Below are 17,541 nucleotides of genomic sequence, written 5' to 3' on the forward strand. Positions count from 1 at the left end.
GCTTTCTTGGTTATTTGCGTTGGTGCTCTAGTTTCTTATTCTTAGTTTGATTATCTTATGATATTAATAGTGAAATAAATATATAATTTGTAAATGAAATAATAAAAATTAGTAAAAATAATAAAATGGTGAAAATTTATGCTATTTTTAATTGTAAATAAATTAAATATTTAAAATATATTTTTATTATTTTATTTATTTCTTGAATTTTAGGGACTAATAAGTGTGAGAAGGATTAGATAGTACATAATTATAAATTGATGGAACAAATTGCAATAATCTAAAAGAAAAAGGATTTAAAATACAAAAAAAATGTGAGGACACATGTCAACAAACCCACATTCCACATGTCATAAGAAGAGAAAAAGCCAACTTTATATATATATATAGATGTTTTTGGCAATGACATGACATGTAATTAGTGTAAGTTAAAGAGAGTTATTAGAAAAATAATGTGAGGTGAATTGTAATGATAACACATAAGTAATGACAAATTTGTGAATAACACGCGAGGACAAGATTTATTTATAAAAAATTTCTCGAATAGTAAATATATATATATATATATATATTTATTTATTTATGTCACTATTTCTCTTTATATATATCTCACATTCTCTCACACACACACCATTGCCCCGTTTCTCTCTCTCACCACCACCCTTTTTCTCTATCTCTCTCATTATTAAACATTTTAATTTGTAAAGCATAAATAAAAGTATTTCATGCTTTGAAACTTTAAAATATCACATAAGTAAAATAATGCTCGAATTTGTTTTGAAGTTTTCTTCTTGGTGCATATAAGAAATATAGCTAATATATATGTATATAAAATTAAACATAAGAATATTTGTGAAAACTATGTTTTACCAAAATGGTATAAGCAAAAGAGAGATTTAGGCAACTACATTCAAATCCAGCCCAAATTAGATGAGTATCCCACAAGTGACATAAAAGATTTATTTAAAAATCTGAATAAAATACGTATTATTAGTACACTATTTATTTAGATTATCTTTCAAAAACACTTAATAAATAATATTAGCAAAACCAGTGCAGAGCACCAAAATATCACTAATATTTGTAAAATACAAAAATGCATTATCTAATAACAATTATAAATTTCAAAAAGAATATTTAAATACTATCGATTTAATTTTATTGAAAATTGATAATCATATAAAACGTCGTATTTATAAAATAAAGTTAATATATGTGAACAAATTTAAAATAATAAACTAATTAAGTTAATATAGGGGATTAGTAAAAAAGTAGCAGAAAAGAGGTATCAATAAAAATAGCGTTTAAAAAAAAAGAGGAATCAATAAAAAGAAAAATGAAAAAGGCATTTATTTACGGCCAACGAGAGAGATCGAGCTTCCCCCATCGCCATCCTTCCTTCTGCTTCCAATTAGATCCATAGATGAACGGCGCATTAGGTAACTCATCCGCCTCGGTTACCGGCGGCGGCGGTGGAGATGGAGCAGGAGGACCGGCGCCTTTCTTGGTAAAGACGTACGAGATGGTAGATGATTCGTCGACGGATGAGATTGTATCGTGGAGCTCCAACAACAACAGCTTCATCGTTTGGAACCATGCGGAGTTTTCATGCGTACTTCTCCCAACCTACTTCAAGCACAATAACTTCTCTTCCTTCATCCGCCAGCTCAATACCTATGTGAGTCTTCTCGATTGAAGTTAGGGATTTCGATTTCGATTATTAAGATTCTTGAAATTGTCCAATAATTTGATTCTAGAACGCGTATAGGCATCATTTGATGGGAACTTCCATATTAATAGGGATTCCGGAAGATCGATCCGGAGAGGTGGGAATTTTCGAATGATGATTTTATCAAAGATCAGAAGCATCTTCTCAAGAATATACACAGAAGAAAGCCTATCCACAGCCACAGTCAGCCACCTGTTTCCTCCGTGGATCAAGAAAGAGCAGCTCTGCAAGAGCAAATGGACAAGCTTTCACGTGAAAAAGCTGCGATCGAAGCTAAGCTTTTGAAGTTCGAACAGCACAAGTCCACGGCAAAGCATAACTTAGACGAAATGGCTGAGCATGTTGAGGATATGGAGAAGAGGCAGGAGAAGCTGATGAGTTTTTTGGAGACGGCCATGCGGAATCCTACTTTTATCAAGAACTTTGGCCGTAAAGTGGAGGGCTTGGATGTTTCAGCTTACAACAAAAAGCGAAGGCTCCCTCAAGGAGAGCAATCAAAGCCACCTTCTGAAGATTCCCATTTGGATAATAGCAGTGGTAGCTCGAGACCCGAGTCTGGAAACATTTTCCATCAAAACTTCTCAAATAAATTGAGATTAGAGCTTTCTCCAGCCGTTTCTGATATGAACATGGTTTCACACAGCATACAAAGTTCCAATGAAGGAGGAGCGAGTCCCAAGGGAATACTATCAGGAAGTGATCCAAATACTATACAAACAAGAAGAGAAGGCTTACCATTCGCACCTGAAGCACTAGAGCTTGCGGATACCGGGTCATGCCCGGGTATATTACTCTTAAATGACAAAACAATACCGGAGCCTTTGCAGCAGATGATAACTTCTTCAGAGGAGACTGATGGTAGCTTTTCTTGTCATTTAAATCTTACCTTGGCTTCTGCTCCATTACCAGACAAGACAGCTTCGCAGATAGCTAAGACAACTCATAAAAGTCAGGAGATTGGAAGAGTTACCGAGTTAAACTTCAACTCAATAGAAACAAGTGCAAGTGAGAAAAATCGAGGTCAACAAGAGGTTGCAGCTGGAGGTAAACTAACAAATGCAGCACCTCCGGCTAGGGTGAATGATGTATTCTGGGAACAGTTCCTAACAGAAAGGCCAGGGTCTTCAGATAATGAGGAGGCAAGTTCCACTTATAGAGAAAACCCATGTGAAGAGCAAGAGGAGAAAAGAAATGGGCATGTGATGTCACGTAATACAAAGAATATCGAGCAGCTGACCCTGTGACGTAACTAGACCGGTAATACATCCTTAAGCTTACTCCTTTGTTTGATTTCTTATACTGCTTTCTTGATACTTGCATGATGTTTGGCAACTATTTGGTTGTTTATTTAGACATTGTTGACAAATTCTTGTCTCAGAATTTGCATATGCATATGCGTCCCTGTTCTGTTTGGAAATCATCATACATTGATTAGAAATGTGGAACGCTGTACTAATTTAAACTTAGCAGGTTGTCATCTGACTAAATACGGTGGAACTGTAACCAGTTTATACCAATGTAACCTTGGGAACTTACCCATTTGTTTTTCTTCAGGTCATATCAACGGTAATAGTCTGTGGTTTTGGTATATGTATGGATGGAGTGAGTATTGAAACATTGGACTGAAACAGCGTCTGAAGAGTAAGTAGCCTTGGCGTAAACGTATGTATCTCTCACCTTTTTGTTTGTTTGTTTCGACAACTTGTAATTGACTGTAGATTTAAGAAATTTGACTTATTAGTTTGGTAACATTCTTTGCTCTTTTGCAATTCTCACGCAACGTTGTATTTGCTCAACAACTAAACCAATACACACTAAAAAAACATGAAGACCCATGACTTATGCTTAAAAGGGAAAATCTCAAAAATGACGTACACAATAATATCTGAAAGCTATCTTGATTTTCCGGTATAAATATATGCTTCAATTGGTAACAGTTTAATTGAACAGAAAATGATTAAAATAATAAATAAAAATTCAATTGAGGAATCGTAAAAGCAAAAAATATTGTGTTCAATCCGTCCCTCACAAAATTGGAAAGAGAATCTTTTTTATAAATTTATTCATTCATAAGCAAATGAGAAAGAATAGTGTTTGAACCGAGATCTGTCGAAAACTAGTAAGAAAAGACGAGAATTAGTCGGTGGGTTGAGACAAAGACTGTTCATTAGATCAGAGAACGTTTAGTCGGTTTACAAATATTACAAATAAGGAAATGTGCGGTAAAAAGCAAATCGGCGAAAGCTAGTTCACTGGAAAATACAAGTCGGCGAGAAAGAGAAATGAAACCCTAGTTTTAGCCGCCGAAAGTATGTGCAGTCTATTTTGGATGGTCTTTTTGTTGCCTTTACCTCTCCTTATATAGACGACCAGTTGATGACTTAATTCACCTCCACTCAATGGGTTTTCCACTCGTTGGGCTGAGCTATCGGGCCGCTGTGTCAAGCCGTCGAGTCGACTAAAAGCAGTCTTTAGTCGAGCCGATCGGTCATCCGCAAGCTGACGAGGGCCAAATCGGCTATTCTGTGGGTCTTTTGGGAAGATCAGATCATACCCAACAAATAGAATGAGATCCATGTGTCTATAATTGGATAAAAAAAATTAACAAAAATATTTTAAAATTTGAAAAATAAAAATTTTACCATTATCTTCTCTATTAAAAGAGAAGTACAATTTTATCTACTACAAAAAAGTCATAGCTAGACAATCTAATTAGTAGCCTAATAAACTGAACTAATATTAACATATCCTTCCTAATTTTTTTTTTTTTTACAACAAAAGACTAAGATACTAAAAAGATTTCTGGTCCAAGAGCCACCTCGGAGGAATTGAATCAACATAAACCATAGCAGAAGGCGATGAAACATTCGAGTCTAGTTTTTTTCTTAAAATGTAATCACTAATCAAAGCCATAATATCTAAGGTCACCATAATCCTGAGATGCTTTCAAAAATATCACCTTGTATTCTAGTTTCATTTTTGCTCTTATTTTCTCAATTACCTTTCTTATTTTCTCAACTACCTTAGTTAGATATCAAAGTGACTAAGTGAGTAACAAATATTATTGTTTTACCACTACGATTTCCACATCGATATCATCTTCTTTTTTGTCATGCCTTCTGCATTTTTTTCAATTCCCTTCATGAACATTTCTGTTAACCCGACCCTACATGAGGATCCGATCCTTGTTCTAATAACCCTAGATCCTCAATTCCCTTCTCATCAACATTTCCTTCCATTTCCATAACCAACCACGACCTCTGTCTCTCATCTCCCTCTCATCCCTCTCTTCACTAATCAAGCATAAACCATCTCAAATCTCATCCCCAATTCCAATTTTGTGTCACACATTCACCTATTCCATAATCAATCCTGATTCAAAACCTTAAGAACCTAAATTTTATATTTTTAATTTTTATCAAAATTTCTCAATCTCATTATCCAAATCAAAATCGAAAAAAATTCTTCAACCCTTTCGAAATTTCATTATGGCAAATCGATCAATTCCTTATCATTCTCAATACTCTCATATAAAATCGAATATCATTTTCAAAACAAAATTTACGACAATGAAGAACGCAAAGTATTATTAGTACAACTAAACCTAGTATAGCTACTACAGTTAGAACATGTATAATTCTTACAACAACAACAACAAATATAACTAGTATAACTAGTATAATTTGAACAACTAGAACGTGTATAATTAGTACAAATTTACCATTAATATGGTTATATTAGGTTTTTGTTTTCAGTGTGTGAATGATGTAACCAATGAAAAAGTTGGTCTAATCTTCTTCCATTGTATAGATTTGTCAAAATATGTCAAAATTTTATTTTATATAATATTTATTTGGATATTCAATTTTTTTACTAAACGATAAAAATTCATAGTCAGTTTTTTTTGCTCTCGAAGCCAAAGAAGTCAACTGCCAAACCAGAAAAGGTTGCAGTAAGAGATGATTAGAAGAGTATACTCCAAAAGGTAATACAAAAGCCATAATGAGTTCAAAAGGATACATGTTTGGTGTTTGAACTACGACAATAATAGTCCAACTGGTTTAACTATAGTAGTAGTATTAGTAGTTTAATTGTAGCAATACTTAGAGTATTGTGTTTTAGCATCGAGTGGTAGGCTTTTGCCCCAAAGTCTATTTTCTTCACATGGACATAAAAATAAGATAAGAGATAAACCATGTGTAACCACATATACAGAAAATAGCATGATGCAACTTGCATTTTTTGATATAAAAAGATGGCATATCAATGTTTTGTGTATTTCCATAAAGGATTTCAAATAACTTTTTATTCTTGTTTTTCATATTAACAAGGTCCACTCAGTATATCATAACATTTTTGATTTACAAAAATATTTGCATAACCAAATAATGACAAGTGATTATGTTATATATGATTGGTACAACTAGTACAACTACTTGACTTAAAATATGATACACATTTAAAACATGATGCACATTTAAAACAATACTAAATAAAATAACAAGTAGTTGTACAAGTTTTCTAGTTGTACCGGCTGTACATAGTTGTACTAGTTTTTGAGTTGTACCAGTGTGTCCATAGTTGTACTTTGCAGTGAAATAAAAACATATTAGTTGTACCACGTAATAAATACAGTTACCTCCATGATACCACTTATTTATGTTTACAAGCCTTTGCCCAATTACAATGAAATCATAAATTTCGTAAAAATACATTTCATGTATGTTTTGCAAAAATTATGTTGAAAAACAAGTTAACAGACATTAAAAGTATAAGTTATATCATATAAACTTATGGAGTTGTGTAGCAATTTTCAGTTTTTTTTTCCAAAACTTTATGAGTACATAGCAATTGAGATATTTTATTATTTTTTTGTATGAAATACTAAATTATTTTTATCAATTTATGAAATGTCAAAGTTGTACCAGCTATACGAGTAATACTCATCTAATATATAATAAAAAAATTATATCAATTGTTTATATGTCTAGGTTTAGGAGTTGTACCAATATTTTCACATCATAGCTTTGTAAAAATATGTTCGATGTTTGTTTATCATAATAATATGGCTAATATAGGATATATGCTTGTTTATTTCATATGTAAAACATTATTTACTAGTCATGTCAATTATTGTAAATGCATATTGTACCTGAATTATAACATTTATATTATCAGTTATACCAATTATACAATTTCTTAACATGTTTAGTTGCACGAGTTAACTAATTGTACCTAGTCGAATAAAAAAATGAGATAAGCAAGATCGTTTGGTTGTAACTGAAGAAGGAAGAAATGATCATGCGGTTGAGATTAAAAGAGAAGAGAGAGAAGGAGAGATGGATGAAATCGTGTGGCCAAGATTAAATCGTAAATAAGATGATCCGACGGCTATAGTTGATATTTCATCAATGGCATTTTCGTAAACATCATATCCCCTTCTTTTTATGATCCAACGGTTCTGATTTAAACAGAGAAAAGATAATCGAATGGCTTATATTGTTCTTTCATTAAGGGTACTATAGTAATTTTGTAGTTATTGTTCCTTGTAGAATAAAATAGGTTGTGGAAGATTAATTTTTGGTCATTTGGTCTATAATAGAATAAAGTCCAAACATCCTTCTGATTTTTACTTTTATTTAAAGTTACACAAACCATTTTGATTAAATACTTAAGGTTATTCTAATTTAAACCCAAATATTCTGATTTATATCTCCAACACAACTCATAATTACTCAAAATGAAGTTTAGAGTAAGAAATACTTCAACACCACTCTATTTTTCACTCTATAATAGAGTAAACATGGATTTACTCCATAAATTTAGTAATTATTTTATTTTTTGTTCATTATTCCACTTTTCACTCCATTTTTGAAGTTACTACACTTTGGAGTAAACATTAGAGTGTTAGATATGAGATTCTCTTACACAACTCGATCCAGTTACCCAAATCTGGCATGGTTACTTTCAGTACTCGAGTTACCATAGTTGATGAAGAAAAAAAGTTTTAGTTTCGATTCCTTCCTATAACAGAGATGTCAAATAGGTTTGTTTGTGTCTAAATACTCCAGTCTATTGTGGATTAGTTTTCTGGAGCCTTGTGGGCTGGTCAGCTGTGGGTTGAGGTCATTTATGCCATTTACAAACTTATTATGCATGTTGATTTGTGGTTAAAGTTTGGATTTCAAATATTGTCTATCATTTTTGGTGTATCTATCTAGAATATTTCAATGAAATTCATTTTGATTTTATTTTAGTAGATAAACGAGATATATAATCTAAACTTTGCAAAACATATCACATATATTATTATATAAAAAGCTTTAAGAAAAATAAACAAAAGATAAAAAGACACTCCTCTCCAACTACTTCAACAATATTAATTGGAACACATTATAAGTATCTATATTTGCTTTATTTGAACTTGACAACCGTAATCCCAATAATGTATAGACTACTACTTAAGCAGTATAATCTCATTTGCACCACTGACAACTTAGTTATCTTTTTAAAAACATTAACATAAACCCCTATTTGTTACCAAATATCAAATTTAGATATCTACTTCAACAATGTACCAAACATGTTACCCTAACTACGAAAGAGAAGCTCTAAAAATAAATATCAAATCAAAATCAATCCAAAATAAGCAAAAGTAACCACCAAAATAAAATTCAAAGTAAAACAGTTATATGGAAAATTAAAATTCCATAAGAAAAATTATATAACCAAATATGATTCTTCATCACTTTCATCTTTATCTTCATTTTCATCTTCCACAACTGATTGAAAAGATGGAAGTGTCTCATCTTTACCATCATATCCGTCTTCTGAAAATATGACTAACTAAAGTTAGCTAACCCAAGAAGTTACTATAGATTGTGTAAAAAATGTAATAAAGAGAGATTGACAATTTTTATATGTCTCTTAACCAATTGTGACTACATATCAAATCTTGAAATAGTTGGTTTATGTACTTGTTTAAACCCCACGATCCAAAGTTATACGAGGATTCTAACGCTACGGTGATAGACTAAGAATATTGCAAGCCATTAAATAAAACTCACATGTCCAAACTCTCAAAATTGATAATGTTTAATGGTGGTTCTTCAAGATAAACTTGTAGAGAAGACTTGCACTAAGTTAGTGCCACTAACAATGAAAATAGACTTGAGAATGAAAAAAAAAAAAAAAAAATCTAAGCAAATAGAAAAAGATGAATACATGTCAACAAGCCAGCCCATAATGTCGGATAATGTTTTGGCTAACTTAAACTGAATTAATCTCCTTATATATTATTTGAGAATCATTAAAAAATATGTAACATTTATTTTTTTATTAATTACATTTTTTACCAAACTGAGTTGTCATTGTATTACACTCCTGTTTTTAGTTAGGTGACATCACAATAATCATTCTCAATAAAAATTAGACTCTCATTTTATTCTCTAAATTAATTACATGGACCCACATGTGTTGTTATGTTATATTATTTCGTTATTTTATGCTATGTTATTTCATTAATTTTAAATGAAGATTGATCAAACGGTCATATACCAACGCTTGCACATACACACACAAACTATTAGCTTCCACTCACTTGCTCCCATCGCCTGTACATACAAACACTAACAAACTTATTACACCAACATATACATACACATCAGTTGCAAAAAAAAAACATATACATACACATAGGCCCGAGCAAAAAAAAACGGAACCGAAGAACCGAACTAAAATACCTAAAATCGGAATCGGAACGAAAACCTCAAATATCCAAATGGCCATATATTTCTATTAGAAATAACCGAACCGAGAAACGACCGGGTACCATAATATATTAAAATATTAATTATATATATATATATACATATAACATAATTAAATATATATTGGTAATTTGAAAATCTATTAAAAGTATCCAAAAATATTTGAAGAAAAGTAAATTCTTATAAAGTATCCGAACTATCTGAAAGTATCTAAAAGTATCCGAATATTTTTATCCAAAATATCCAAAGTAATTCGAAATATTCAAGATTTTTACCCGAATCATCCTAATTATTCAATATTTTACCCAAAATACCCTATATTTTGCCAGACTTACCCGAACTACCCGAAATAACCTAACCAAAACCAAATGAAGACTGATTTTTTTCTCTGTATTTTTCTGGTTCCTAGTTTTACTATCCGAACCGAACAGACCCCAAAAATATCCGAACCAAACCCGAACCGAGAATAGGTCAAGTATTAAAAGGATCCTCTAGCCCCCTACCAAAACTATCTGAAACCCAAATCAAACCAAATTGATACCCGAAATGCCGAAGCCTAAATTTTATTAACAACTTAACAAAGAAAAAGAGTTAAAACACAAAAAATAATTACCACACAATATTTAGAAAAAGTCAAACAATCTAAACCAATTATTATGGATCGGCATGAAAAACTTACACTTCTATCTATAAATTAATCTCCACCTTGAATAGAAATTTCAACCATCAAACTAGTAAACATAAAATTCAAAAAAAAACAATAAGTAACGTGCTCGTATCATAAGAATATCACAAAGAACAATATGTCGTCATCACAACTTGCTATTTTTTGCATCATCATGATTGCTTTATTTCCTCTTCATGAATGTATGTGTTTATATTTGTTTCCATTTGTTCATCGTCTATCTTTACCAGCATTGCAATCACATCATAATATCTTTGATAATTATTTTTTTCTGCCAAATGATATTGTTGTTACTTTTTGTTTATATAGTTGTTCATGGCCAAGGTCTTAACGCGGGCAATGCAGCTAAACAAACTTGCAAGCAAATGAATTGCGACACTCAAGACAAAAATCGCAGTTGTTCTTGTTGTGTCACTAAATCTGGGAAGCCCCTCTGGTGTCACAAGAGCAAAGATGAATGTACGCTTAGGTGTACCAAACCACTTAACTCGAGAACTTAAATAAGGAATTCTAAGAAACTAAATAAAGTTTTATTTAATGCTTAATATGTACCTTTTTGAGAAAACCTAATATCTTCTGTCATTTCCCATTATATGAATAACACTGACTTATTTGGAGTCCAACAAGTTTATGCCTATTTTTGTGTTTAAAGACTTTCATAACCTACGTAATATACAATAGTTTAATTTATCTTCTTTTTCATATTTTTTTTGCCATTGATTCTTAAATCTTTCTTCTGATTAAAAGTAATAACTAAAAATAAGTTTTTTAACTTCATAGTTTGTTATGGTAAATGATATGTTTTTTTCTATTTTCTTCTGCACCATATCGCTACTACATGAGCGTCTCAGAGCTTCTCCAACCCCACTCCATAATTTACTGCAAATTAGAGTGGGAAATGGAGTGATGAACAAACAAAAAACCTTTTTTTTTTTTTTGCATTCTCAAGTCTATTGTCATTGTTAGTGGCACTAACTTAGTGCAAGTCTTCTCTACAAGCAGAATAGAAACAGATGAATACATGTCAACAAGCCAGCCCATAATGTCGGATAATTTTTTGGCTAACTTAAACTGATTTAATCTCCTTATATAATATTGGGAAATTTGCCAAAACAGAACAAAAAAATGGCATGGTTGACCATTCGGTATAATACCATCATTAAGTTGTCCCTTCAGTATAATTTTTTTCATAATACCAAAACTAACCTTTGATTAATCAAATTAAATATATTAAACCCAATTTAAAAGCTTAATTGAACTTTAAAAAGTTTAATAAAAAGTAAAACAATCTTTTAATTTAAAATTTTTATTTTTTTTAAAAAAAATTAAATAAAGCTAAAACGTTCACAAACATTTTAAATTTTTTATAAAAACAAAAACATGTAAAACGTTTTTTTAATGTTTTATTAAAAACTTTCTTATAAAGTTATATTTTTATTTTTATAAAGTTTATTTTTATTAAAGTTTATTAAAAACGTTTTACAAAGTTTTATTTTTATTTTTCTACAAACGTTTTCAAAACGTTAAAATTAAAAAGTTTTTTTTTATTAAAAGGTTTAACAAAAAGGAAAGAATGTTTTTTTAAAAAAAGTTTAATAATAAGGAAAAACATTTTTGACAAGGTAAATTGACCTATACACCTTTTAAGGAAGTTATAATATTTTAGAATATTTTCTTAACTGAAATTTTTTTAATTTTCGCAAAAAAAAACATGTTTTCTTATCCGTAGAAGACACCTTCTACACTGTGTAGAACAATGACAAAAGTTCAGAATGCAATTTCTACCTCATGTAGACGTACGAGAGTGTTTAGATTTCGCATTTCAAGAATTTTAGAATATTTCATAAAAGTAGAAACTGCATTATGGAGAAAAGTAGACATCTTTACAATTAATAGAATTCGCATTCTCCATATTTAGAATTTTAATTAAAAGTAGAGTTTTTGTTCTAAAAAAAATAGATGAACTTGTATAATCTAGAATTTGTTTTCTACTAACTCATTTTCTGTAGAAGACAAAATATACTTTTAGTAGAACATAATTTAAATTTTTTATTTATTAAGTTTTTCAACTAAACAAAAATACGATTTTGTGTATATGAGTGTTTTATTAATTTTCTATATTTTTAATAATTTTTTTGATTCATGAAACTATTTATTTCATTAAGTTTCAGAAATGGAAAGGGTAAAAGGAAGACAAAATGGACAAAAATGTTTTGGCAATTTTTCCTATATATAAAATTTGAGAATCATTAAAAAAGATGTAACATTTAATTTTGTATTAATTACATTTTTACCAAACTGAGTTGTATTGTATTACACTCTTTTTAGTTAGGTGACATCACTATAATCTAGCCCCCTACCCAAACTATCCGAAACCCAAATCAAACCAAACCGATACCCGAAATGCCGAAGCCTAATTTTTATTAACAACTTAACAAAGAAAAGGAGTTAAAACACAAAAAATAATTACCACACAATATTTAGAAAAAGTCAAACAACCTAAACCAATTATTATGGATCGGCATGAAAAACTTACACTTCTATCTATAAATTAATCTCCACCTTGAATAGAAATTTCAACCATCAAACTAGTAAACATAAAATTCAAAAAAAAAACAATAAGTAACGTGCTCGTATCATAAGAATATCACAAAGAACAATATGTCGTCATCACAACTTGCTATTTTTTGCATCATCATGATTGCTTTATTTCCTCTTCATGAATGTATGTGTTTATACTTGTTTCCATTTGTTTATCATCTATCTTTGCCAGCATTGCAAACACATCATAATATCTTTGATAATTATTTTTTTCTGCCAAATGATATTGTTGTTACTTTTTGTTTGTATAGTTGTTCATGGCCAAGGTCTTAACGCGGACAATGCAGCTAAACAAACTTGCAAGCAAATGAATTGCGATACTCAAGACAAAAATCGCAGTTGTTCTTGTTGTGTCACTAAATCTGGGAAGCCCCTCTGGTGTCACAAGAGCAAAGACGAATGTACGCTTAGGTGTACCAAACCAGTTAACTCGAGAACTTAAATAAAGAATTCTAAAAAACTAAATAAAGTTTTATTTAATGCCTAATATGTACCTTTTTGAGAAAACCTAATATCTTCTGCCATTTCCCATTATATGAATAACACTGACTTATTTGGAGTCCAACAAGTTTATGCCTATTTTTGTGTTTAAAGACTTTCATAACCTACGTAATATACAATAGTTTAATTTATCTTCTTTTTCATATTTTTTTTGTTATTAATTATTAAATCTTTCTCCTGATTAAAAGTAATAACTAAAAATAAGTTTTTTAACTTCATAGTTTGTTATGGTAAATGATATGTTTTTTTCTATTTTCTTCTGCACCATATCGCTACTACATGAGCGTCTCAGAGCTTCTCCAACCCCACTCCATAATTTACTGCAAATTAGAGTGGGAAATGGAGTGATGAACAAACAAAAAACCTTTTTTTTTTTTTTGCATTCTCAAGTCTATTGTCATTGTTAGTGGCACTAGCTTAATGCAAGTCTTCTCTACAAGCAGAATATAAAAAGATTAATACATGTCAACAAGCCAGCCCATAATGTCGGATATTGTTTTGGCTAACTTAAACTGAATTAATCTCCTTATATATTATTTGAGAATCATTAAAAAAGATGTAATATTTAATTTTGAATTAATTACATTTTTACCAAACTGAGTTGTAATGTATTACACTCCTGTTTTTAGTTAGGTGACATCACTATAATCATTCTCAATAAAAATTAGACTCACATTTTACTCTCTAAATTAATTACATGGACCCACATGTGTTGTTATGTTATATTATTTTGTTATTTTTATGCTATGTTATTTCATTAATTTTAAATGAAGATGAATCAAACGGTCATATACCAACGCTTGCACATACACACACAAACTATTAGCTTCCACTCCCTTGCTCCCATCGCCTGTACATACAAACACTAACAAACTTATTACACCAATATATACATACACATAGGCCCGAGCAAAAAAAAAACCGGAACCGAAGAACCGAACTAAAATACCTGAAATCGGAATCAGAACGAAAACCTCAAATATCCAAATGGTCCTATATTTCTATTAGAAATAACCGAATCGAGAAACGAATGGGTACCATAATATATTAAAATATTAATTATATATATATATATACATATAACATAATTAAATATATATTGGTAATTTGAAAATCTATTAAAAGTATCCAAAAATATTTGAAGAAAACTTAATTCTTATAAAGTATCCGAACTATCTGAAAGCATCAGAAAGTATCCGGATATTTTTATCCAAAATATCCAAAGTAATTCGAAATATTCAAGATTTTTACCCGAATCATCCTAATTATTCAATATTTTACCCAAAATACCCTATATTTTACAAGACATACCCGAACCACCCGAAATAACCTAACCAAAACCAAATGAAGACCGATTTTTTTCTCGGTATTTTTCTGGTTCCTAGTTTTACTATCCGAACAGAACAGACCCCAAAAATATCCGAACCAAACCCAAACCGAGAATAGGTCAAGTATTAAAAGGATCCTCTAGCCCCCTAGCCAAACTATCCGAAACCCAAATCAAACCAAACCGATACCAGAAATGCCGAAGCCTAATTTTTATTAACAACTTAACAGAGAAAAAGAGTTAAAACACAAAAAATAATTACCACACAATATTTAGAAAAAGTCAAACAATCTAAACCAATTATTATGGATCGGCATGAAAAACTTACACTTCTATCTATAAATTAATCTCCACCTTGAATAGAAATTTCAACCATCAAACTAGTAAACATAAAATTCAAAAAAAAACAATAAGTAACGTGCTCGTATCATAAGAATATCACAAAGAACAATATGTCGTCATCACAACTTGCTATTTTTTGCATCATCATGATTGCTTTATTTCCTCTTCATGAATGTATGTGTTTATACTTGTTTCCATTTGTTCATCATCTATCTTTGCCAGCATTGCAAACACATCATAATATCTTTGATAATTATTTTTTTCTGCCAAATGATATTGTTGTTACTTTTTGTTTATATAGTTGTTCATGGCCAAGGTCTTAACGCGGGCAATGCAGCTAAACAAACTTGCAAGCAAATGAATTGCGACACTCAAGACAAAAATCGCAGTTGTTCTTGTTGTGTCACTAAATCTGGGAAGCCCCTCTGGTGTCACAAGAGCAAAGATGAATGTACGCTTAGGTGTACCAAACCACTTAACTCGAGAACTTAAATAAGGAATTCTAAAAAACTAAATAAATTTTTATTTAATGCCTAATATGTACCTTTTTTGAGAAAACCTAATATCTTCTGCTATTTCCCATTATATGAATAACACTGACTTATTTGGAGTCCAACAAGTTTGTGCCTATTTTTGTGTTTAAAGACTTTCATAACCTACGTAATATACAATAGTTTAATCTATCTTTTTTCATATTTTTTTTGCTATTAATTCTTAGATATTTCTTCTGATTAAAAGTAATAACTAAAAATAAGTTTTTAACTTCATAGTTTGTTATGGTAAATGATATGTTTTTTGAAAAAATGAGACGCTCAAGACCTCATCAAAAGAATACTCATCTTCTCAAAAGATAAACACATACGCTATATTCACCAACGGTGCAATTTCGCAAATAAAAGAAGATATTCATATTAATTTGATTCGAACAATTTTCAAAGAATTAATTTCACATGAACCATCTATATTTTTCTCATTTTTTGTGACTAGATATCAAAATTTGAAATTTCTTTTTAAGTCCAATTATTTTAAGCTTAAAAAAAACTACAATTAAAGAATATTATATATAGGATATGACTGAGAGCAATGTCTCGTGTGGCCTATTCAAGTATCCTTCAAATCGTGGACGGCCTAAGAAAAGGTACAAAAAAGAAAAAAAGAAAGAAAGAAACAATGTTTATAAATTCAAAACATACTAAAGTTTCGAATGGTAAGAGTGGATTGAGCAGTATGAGACGAGCGGATTAGATATTGTACTTTAGTTTAAATACAGTTTATACGAAAGAAACAATATGTGAATGGTAACATATAGAGTTACCAGTATTAAGCAAATGTTTTAATGGTAACATTCATACTAAACATTGCGGAATACATATAATCCTTTATATACTAAATCACAAGTCATTTGGCGAATCAAATTTTGACATGTGGCATTTTTACAATTTAAAATAAAAAAGGTAAAAGCAAAAGAATTTAACTTCCAAAAGAAAACCAGTTTCGTGACTCTCGCATATTTATCTTTTAACTGCTTTCAATATTTTATTTTTTTTTCCATAAAAATCAATTTTCAAAATTTTCTATATAAACTACTAATAAAACATCCCGAGTAATTCTCAGCCACCCATAATTTCACGATCTTTCGAAACGGTTAATGTTTCATTTTAGAGAAGATTTAACTCACGATACCATCAACAAATTCAACTCTATATGCTTTGAGAAACTGTCAATTCCTAAAATCTTTGTAGCAGCTCATAATCTATTCTATTAAAACGGCAGTGTGACCAATTGATAAAAGTAGGATCCAACTATTATTTAAACAATACATACATTTTTATATGATAACTGCAACTAAATCTATTTTTTGAATGTAACCACTTAAATTGCGTAATAATCGGCAGCCACTTTTTGTAACTGCATTTATATATCAGTATATCAATATTTTGTAACTGATCAGTATATCAATATTATTAATACATAATTCAATACGATTATCACTTTTGATTTTGATTTTTGATGAACACTCAAACCCTTAGAATTTAATCCAGTCGCAGAAACCCAGTTTTTACTCTTGGAATCTCAATCAAACCTTCAAATAGAAGTGTGTAAACAGTTTATGAGATTCATGGAGACTTACAACCGCTATCTTTCTCATAATCGGCCTCTAAATCGAAATCATCATTTTTGGGGGGGGGGGGGTTTGACTCAAAACTTGATTTTGAATTCAAAAGTGTACCTCAAATTCAATCAAATGCAAAATTAACCCAAAAGCCTAGTGAAATTACAATAGTCCCCTTATGAACAAACAAAAAACATGTATTCAGTTTTACCATTATAACCCTCCGTTAGAGAAGACTTCTTAGAGAATACTTGCAAAGAAGTCTTCTCTATGATGACTTCTTTGTAAGTCTTCACGTTCAGTAGATCGTAAAAATAATTTTATAAAAAAAAATTGATGGGTAAAAAATTGAAATCATGTAATAATAAATATTTCTCAATGATGTAAATTTTGTTCATCTGAAATTGAATTATTTTCAACATAGATGAGTGAATGTATATTGGCTCATGAGTCATTATTTTATAGTTTGGTAAC

The 17,541-nt window shown here is 30.3% G+C and overlaps 1 protein-coding gene and 3 long non-coding RNA genes across 5 annotated transcripts; all 4 read left to right on the top strand.

Moving 5' to 3' along the window:
• Nucleotides 1–1,335: 1,335 nt before the first annotated feature.
• Nucleotides 1,336–3,500, top strand: LOC106343032 (heat stress transcription factor A-5). Of its 2 annotated transcripts, none has more exons than XM_013782139.1 (3): nt 1,336–1,678; nt 1,801–2,986; nt 3,200–3,500. In XM_013782139.1, exons 1-2 carry the CDS (start codon nt 1,424–1,426, stop codon nt 2,971–2,973), a joined length of 1,428 nt encoding a protein of 475 aa, XP_013637593.1. In that variant the 5' UTR covers nt 1,336–1,423; the 3' UTR covers nt 2,974–2,986; nt 3,200–3,500. The 2 variants fall into 2 exon arrangements, with proteins under 2 accessions (XP_013637593.1, XP_013637590.1); XM_013782136.1 differs by having other exon boundaries at nt 1,339–1,678; nt 3,284–3,500.
• Nucleotides 3,501–10,233: 6,733 nt separating this feature from the next.
• Nucleotides 10,234–10,887, top strand: LOC106341395. The gene is made up of 2 exons (XR_001269635.1): nt 10,234–10,365; nt 10,493–10,887. It is a non-coding gene; the product is annotated as an uncharacterized LOC106341395 (long non-coding RNA).
• Nucleotides 10,888–12,773: 1,886 nt separating this feature from the next.
• LOC106341303 lies at nt 12,774–13,416 on the top strand. The gene is made up of 2 exons (XR_001269598.1): nt 12,774–12,908; nt 13,036–13,416. It is a non-coding gene; the product is annotated as an uncharacterized LOC106341303 (long non-coding RNA).
• A 1,566-nt stretch (nt 13,417–14,982) lies between these two features.
• On the top strand, nt 14,983–15,584 carry LOC106341329. Its single transcript, XR_001269603.1, has 2 exons — nt 14,983–15,128; nt 15,256–15,584. It is a non-coding gene; the product is annotated as an uncharacterized LOC106341329 (long non-coding RNA).
• The last annotated feature ends 1,957 nt before the right edge of the window (nt 15,585–17,541 follow it).

This window comes from Brassica oleracea, chromosome C4 (assembly GCF_000695525.1).
Source record: "Brassica oleracea var. oleracea cultivar TO1000 chromosome C4, BOL, whole genome shotgun sequence".
Lineage (NCBI taxonomy): Eukaryota > Viridiplantae > Streptophyta > Magnoliopsida > Brassicales > Brassicaceae > Brassica > Brassica oleracea.

Bases quoted from the DNA above. Each gene is read 5' to 3' on its own strand.
- LOC106343032 (XM_013782139.1), top strand. From the start codon at position 1,424: ATGAACGGCGCATTAGGTAACTCATCCGCCTCGGTTACCGGCGGCGGC. The intron at 1,679-1,800 runs GTGAGTCTTCTC...CCATATTAATAG, and splicing joins TCCGCCAGCTCAATACCTAT to GGATTCCGGAAGATCGATCC.